The following is a 7,205-nucleotide window of genomic DNA, read 5'->3' on the forward strand; positions in this document are numbered from 1 at the left end:
TCATTTTTGATCTATTGTAGAGATGAGGTCTCGCCAAGTTGCCCAGGCAGGTCTCGAACCCGCGGGCTCAGGCAATCCACTCACCTCAGCCTCCCAAAGCACGGGATTACAGGCTGAGCCACCGAGCCCGGCTACGATGTGAGTTCTAAGAGACATACACTGTCCCCGGCACCTGACACCAAGTCCTCAGTACGTTTTTGTTGAATGAATGAATGATGGCTAGACGGAGGAAATATTACACAAGTGTTAAAATGACATTTACAAACGAATCTAATCGCATGAATGAAGTTCGCAATATAATTTGAGTGGAAAGATGATACACGTCTCTCGAAATATAATCATCTCAACCATGTTGAAACACACACACGCATACGACAGCTAGGAAAAAAAGTTGGAACAAAGTGTCCTAAAATGCTAACAGAGGTTATACCCGAGGGGTGCGATTACAAGCGATTTCTAGTTTCTTTTTTGGTTTCTCCAGTGCCATCGACGGCTCTTAAACCAAGGAAAAAAAGCAGTACGAGGCTTTCAAAGGGACAGAGCTGGTCTGGCGTGGGAGGCATCTGGAGACACGGTCCCCAGCACAGCACCCACCTGGGGGTCCCTGAGGCGAAACAGATCTGGCTTCAGGTAATAGATGATGCCCTCGTAGGCTCCGGGCAGGGTGACACCGCGGATCAGCAGGATGATCAACATCAGGTAGGGGAACGTGGCTGTGAAGTAGACAACCTGGCGGGAGGAGGCCCAGGTCACTCTTGGGGGGGACCCCGTGGTCCTTCTGCCACAGGGCTCCCTGCCGGCGTCCGACACACATCTCAGAGATGCGGAGAGAGGCGAGCGCAGGAAAGTCTCCACGCCTCCCTTTACAGGTTCCAGTGGGTCCAGGCTCCCCCACAGAGTGTGAGATACGCATCGGGGGGGGGGCTGGGGGGAGGGAGGGTGCGAGTTTCCAGCCCATAACCTTTCCAAGACTGCTTTTTTTCCTTAGCTGACACGGAAGGGCTGCACGCGTTGATGGAACACGGAGTGAGGTTTCCGTGCACGCAGATGGTGTGTGATGATCAAATCAGGGCAAAGACTATTTGTCAGTCCCGTGTCTGGGATCCCTGCATCCCTTGTTCTGATTGTTCTATCCGCATCCCTTGGTGATGCGTGGGGGAGGGTGACCAGACTGTCGTTTTCCAGGCTTGTGATTGGGGAAACAGTAATGGCCAGAGTTCTGGGGTGTTCCATGCTGCCCCAGCCGAGCCTAGCGCTTTATCTGAAGTGACAGCGACACTGCCTGTGCTATTGTATTACTATGATCGATTTTTTTTTTGAGTTGGAGTCTCACTCTGTCGCCCAGGCTAGAGCGCAGTGGTACGTACGCTCATGGCCACTGCAGCCTCGACCTGCTGGGTTCAGGCGATCCTTCCACCTCAGCCTCCCAAGGAACTGGAACCACAGGCATGTGCCACCACGCCCAGCTAATTTTTTTATTTGCTGTCGAGACGAGGTCTTGCCAAGTTGCCCAGGCTGGTCTCAAACCCCTGGGCTCAGGCAGTCCTCTCGCTTCCACCTCCCAAAGTGCTGGGATGACAGGCGTGAGCCACCATGTCCGGCCCTACTGTGACCATTTAAGTCATCACGATGACTGTTATTATTACAGCAACACAGTGGAGGGATGGCTGCTGTAGGAACCGTGTCTGGCCAGTCAGAGAGGTGGGTGTCTTGGTCGTCCCTGGCTTTAAAAAGCACCCACGTTACGCGAAGATTGTGAGAAGGAAAAAAACAAAAAGCAAGTTCGAAGCATCAGTCTCAGAGTCTCTGGGTTGGAAATGCTGCTCAGATGGAAGTTCTCTCTCTGTGTAACAAGCCCACTCTCGTTGATCCTTGGCTGGGACTCCCTGGATGATGGGAAACTCACCAGCTCAAAGACAGTTCTGTTTGCTCACTCATAGGAAACACTGTCTTGATACGTTGTTAAATACAAGCCAGGCCTAAGAGTGTGTGACCCTGATTGCACAATAGGCACACTGCTGGCTACAGACACATATACGCGCCACGAGAAAGAAACTAGAAGCAAAAGGCAACAGGGATTAGCAGATCCAACCTGCCATCGCGCTGACGGCTCGGACAGCGATGAGCCCAACGGCGGGGCTTTTATGTTTCCTGTTCTACTCTGAACATTACGCATGTACACTGGTTTTTTAAGGTCATGCTGAAAAAGAAAGGCTTTCCTTGTATGAGCTAAACGCGGCCTTCCCACGACTTCCCCTGTTCTCAGCATGCATCTCCCTCTTAACCACAAGAAAGAGCAGTTTCAGACAGGCATCATGGCTCACATCTGTACTCCCAGCCCTTCGGGAGGTCAGAGCAGGAGAACTGCTTGAGCCCAGGAGTCTGAGACCAGCCTAGGTAACATAGTGAGACCTCATCCCAACAACAACCACCACCAAAAAAAAATCAGAAAAGTTAGCTGGGTATGGTGGCACGCATCTGTAGTCCCAGCTATTTGGGAGGCTGGCATGAAAGGATCGCCTGAGCCCAGGAGTCGAAGGCTGCGGTGGGCTGGGACTGTGCCACTGCACTCCAGCCTGGGTGGCAGAGTGAGATCCTGACTTGGGGCGGGGAGGAAGAAAGAAAAGAAAAAGAAGAGAAAAAAAGGAAGACTAGAAAGAAATCAGTTCTCCAGAGGAACGGCCTCAAGTGTCCCTGGGACTCTGGGGACGACAGGACGCTTCCTGGAGGCATGGCAGCTCACCTTGCCGGTGGACTTGACCCCTTTCCAGATGCAGAAATAACAGATGACCCAGGCCAGCAGAAGACACAGGGCCAGCTCCCAGCGCAGGGCACCCAGGTCATGGATCCCCGAGGTGATGCCCAGAACCCGTCTCCTGATGGATTGGGAAAAAGAAACAACCAGGTGAGCGGCCAAGGGGCTGACCTGCCTCTGTCACCAAGTTTCCTGATTCTTGAAGCTGACCCCACAGGTCTCATATGCCAGGTGTTCCCCCACGGACACTCCCCCACCTCCCCCGTGCTCCCTCCTGGGGTCTGTACGCCCCTGTACGCCATGGCCGCGACCCTCATCCCACAGGCACCTCTGTCTTTCTCATTCATCCAGATTTTTCTCTCGTACAGAAAGAAGGGTGGTAAGGAACGTATCAGTGAGTGTTTAGAGTGGGTGTTTGTATTTGTGGGTCGATGGGCGAGTCTCTGTCAAATGGAGCTGCTGAATGCGTGTTAGTATTTGAAGATGCTGATGGAGCTGGGTGCGGTGGCTCATGCCTATAATCCCAGCGCTCTGGGAGGCTGAGGTGGGAGGATCCCTGAGCCCAGGAGTTTGAGACCAGCCTGGGTAACATAGTGATACCTTGTTGCTACAATAAAGCAAAAAATTAGCCGGGCTCGGTGGTGCATGCCTGTAATCCCAGCTACTTGGGAGGCTGAGGTGGAAGGATTGCCTGAGCCCAGCAGGTCGAGGCTGCAGTGAGCTGTGATTGTGCCCCTGCACTCCAGCCTGGGCAACAGAGTGAGACCCCAGGTCAAATAAATAAATAAGGAAGCAAGGAAGGAAAAAAGGAAGGAAAGAAAGAAGGAAAGAAGGAGGGAAGGAGGGAAGGAAGGAAAGAAATAAAGAAAGAAAAAAAAAGAGAAAGAAAGAAAGAAAAAACCAACCATGCTGCCCATTGAAAGTGGACTGGATAAAAAAATGTGGCATGTATACATAATGGAATATCACACAGCCATAAAGAAGGACAAAATTATGGACTTTGCGGCAACTCGGATTGATTTAGAGTCTATAATACTCAGGGATCACGGAAAAAAAGAACGGAGAACCACGTGTTCTCACTCATAAGCGGACCCTGAATATTAATCATAATACTGTAAGAAAGGTTTTGGCAGCAGCAGGACACTGCCAGGGGATGGAAGGGGTCATATGAGATCAATAAGGGCACCAGATCTCAAACCAGGTGAAGTGGGGACCAAAGTGAGGCCCAAACTTTATCTGCACAATGACCATTTGTATCCCCAACCCTGAGTGGTACCCCACATCTTTAAAATAAAAATTAAAAAAATAAAATAAAGCCAGGCACGGTGGCTCAAGCCTGCAATCCCAGCACTTTGGGAGGCCGAGGCGAGAGGACTGCCTAAGCTCAGGGGTTCGAGACCAGCCTGGGCAATTTGGTGAGACCTCGTCTCTACAATAAATCCAAAAATTAGTGGGGCACTGGTGGTGCATGTCTGTAGTTCCAGCTACTTGGAAGGCTGAGGTGGAAGGATTGCCTGAGCCCAGAAGGTCGAGGCTGCGGTGGCCAATGCACTCCAGCCTGGGCGACAGAGTGAGGCTCCAACTCAAAAATAAAAACTAAAAACTAAAATAAAAATAGAAAGAAAAGATAGATGTGTGTGGGATGATGGAAGAATACATGCATATGTGAGGCTTAGGTGACCGAGAGGACATATGCATGTGAGGGTGTAGACAGACACATGTGAGACTGTTGGTGGGATTGGCACATCGGTGTGAGAACACAGGTGGCCACGTGTGATCACGGCTGGCCATGAAGGTGTAAGTCACCACATGGGAGGGGGAATGTGTGAGTGCAAGGTTGGCCCACGGCTGTGGTGTGCATACTCCCACCTTGGCCGGTTTCAAGCTACCGACAGGACATCACCAATCAGAGGAAGGAAAAGATATGCACAATCAGTTCTCCCAAGGCAGTGAAGACGGGCGCCAGCCCCCTGCCCGACACGCGTGGGTGGGTATGTGTTAGAGGTGGCCTGTGGGGGTGAGGTGAATGCAAAGGTGCAGACATGCGTGAGAATGGGTGTGTGGGTCTCGGTGGACGCGTGCAGGTGGATGTGAGAGCATGCCTCATCCCTCAGGGCTGCTTGGGTTGCATGCTGGAAGTCATGCACGGAGAGTCTTAAACTTGCACCCCAGACATCCGACTTTGCACCTCACACATCCGACTTTGCACCCCAGACGTCCAAACTTGCACAGCTCAGACACTCTCATTTCCTCGAGGTCCCCCGACCCGTGGCAACCAGGCCCAGCACCTACTCCCAGAATTCCATGACGGGCGAGGTGAAGTTCTCAGACGGGCTCACTCTGCCGGTTCCCGATTGGTTCAGAAAGTCCATGCAATGGTCTGTTGGGGACAAGGGAGCGGCCATATCCGTTACGGACGAGATGGCGAGAGATGCCCTAACACCCAGTCTCCCCACCCCAGCCTTGCCACCCAGGGGTTCCCCACTCCTAGCTCCAAAGCTTTCTCTGGAGTCACCTTGCCAAGTGTTGGGAGTGCAACTGGCACCCACAGCTCCCGGACCCAAGGAACCCGCCACCCCACCAGCCTCTGACGCAATCCAGACTGCAGACCCCCTCAGCCCCGTGTGGGCAGCTCCTACGGCTAGACTCTCCCCACCTGCCCTCTCTGACAGCCCTCCTTGTCTGTCTCTCCATTCCACAGACCAGGGAACTGAGGCCCTGAGCTTGGAATGCTGCCCGCACGCTGGTCTCCTACTCGTCCTTCAGGCCTCAGAGGGCACCTCTCCCTCCCACTGTTACGCATCCTGGGTGTTTCTTTCACCCATCACACTCCGTCACTGTTTTGTTCATTTGTCCGTTTCCACACTAGACCAAAAACCCAGTGGAAGCTCTGGCTCAGCCTTGAACCGACCTCCAGCCCTCGGTGCCGTGTTTAGCACACAGCAGGTGTCCAATAGATGTCTGTTCAAGGTATGAATGAGCAAGGGTGATTACCCCTTGGGGTTGTATAACACAGCCCCACTGGCTTCTCACAACCGCACCGGGTTCTCCTGGTGGCCGGTCTAAAGTCCCACAGAGGGGCAGCCAGCAGGACTGGCACCGGAGTCCACCTGGCTTGGCTTTGAGGCAAGTCCTGCCACACGTGCCACCACGATCTGGCCACCGTGGCCCGGCCGCTAGGGGAAGGGCCCAGCCCAGGGCTGAAACGACAGGTACTTGTGTTCCAGGAATTGGTGCAGGTCGTCCAGGGCAGCTCAGAGGTGAAGGAGCTGAACAGGTAGAAGAGGGCCCAGGCGAGGATGATGATGTAGTAGATGTTCAGGTAGGACTCGATGACCACAGACGCCAGACCGATGCCTTCCGGGTGGGGCAGGAGGGCGGCCAGAGAGCCCGAGAGATCAAGGTTAGCCAAAAAAAGTCACACGGCAGCTGCTAGCCGGGAGTGGAGGCAGTGAAAAGGGAACGCTTGTACACTGTTGGTGGGGTGTAAGTGAGCATTACCGCTATGGAATGGAGATTTCTCAAGCAGCTAAAAGCCGATCTACCATTTGTTGTTTTGTTTTGCTTTTTGAGTTGGAGTCTCACTCTGTCCCCCAGGCTGGAGTGCAGTGGCAGGCTCACGGCCACTGCAGCTTCAACCTGCTGGGCTCAGGAGAGCCTTCTGTCTCAGCCTTCCCAGTAGCTGGAACCACAGGCACGCGCCACCACGTCCAGTTAACTTTTATGATTTATTGTAGAGACGAGTTCTTGCCAAGTTGCCCAGGCTGGTCTCGAACCCCTGGGCTCAGGCAACCCTCTCGCCTCCACCTCCCAAAGTGCTGGAACCACAGGCATGCGCCACCGCGCCCAGCTAATTTTTTTGTTTTTTGACTTATTGTAGAGACGAGGTCTCACCATGTTGCCCAGACTGGTCTCGAATCCCTGGGCTCAGGCAATCCTCTCACCTCCGCCTCCCAAAGTGCTGGGATGACAGGTGTGAGCTGCCGCACTCAGTTTGATCTAACATTTGATCCAGCAATCCCACTGCTTGGTCTCTACCAAAGGAACAGAGGTCATTATATGACAAAGACCCCGTACCCACCTGTTCACTGCAGCCCAATTCACAGTCACAAAGATGTGGAATCAACCTAGATACCCATCAAGCAATCAGTGGTTAAGAAAAATGCAGGATAGACTGGGATCGGTGGCTCAGCCTGTCATCCCAGCACTTTGGGAGGCTGAGGTGCGTGGATTGCCTGAGTCCTCGGGTTCGAGACCCACCCGGGCAACTTGGGGGAGACCTCGTTCTCTACAATAAATCAAAAAAATAGCTGGGCATGGTAGCATGCACCTGTAGTTCCGGCTACTTGGAAGGTTGAGGCGGAAGGATCACTGGAGCCCGGCAGGTCGAGGCTGTGGTGGCCGGGAGCGGCCACTGCACTCCAGCCTGGGCGACAGAGTGAGACTCCAA

General features: G+C 53.3%; 1 protein-coding gene across 1 annotated transcript in view; it reads right to left on the reverse strand.

Moving 5' to 3' along the window:
* Positions 1–7,205, reverse strand: part of SLC6A12 (solute carrier family 6 member 12) — a 36,089-nt gene that overhangs the window by 10,193 nt on the left and 18,691 nt on the right. Inside the window, exons 4-7 of the mRNA XM_008060191.1 lie at positions 5,972–6,112; positions 5,048–5,135; positions 2,744–2,876; positions 595–729 (exon numbers count right to left, since the gene is read on the reverse strand). Coding sequence (XP_008058382.1) covers positions 595–729; positions 2,744–2,876; positions 5,048–5,135; positions 5,972–6,112 — 497 coding nt within the window. The remainder of the gene's footprint in view (positions 1–594; positions 730–2,743; positions 2,877–5,047; positions 5,136–5,971; positions 6,113–7,205) is intronic.

This window comes from Carlito syrichta, unplaced genomic scaffold, assembly GCF_000164805.1.
Source record: "Carlito syrichta isolate Samal-C Ts95f unplaced genomic scaffold, Tarsius_syrichta-2.0.1 Scaffold304555, whole genome shotgun sequence".
Lineage (NCBI taxonomy): Eukaryota > Metazoa > Chordata > Mammalia > Primates > Tarsiidae > Carlito > Carlito syrichta.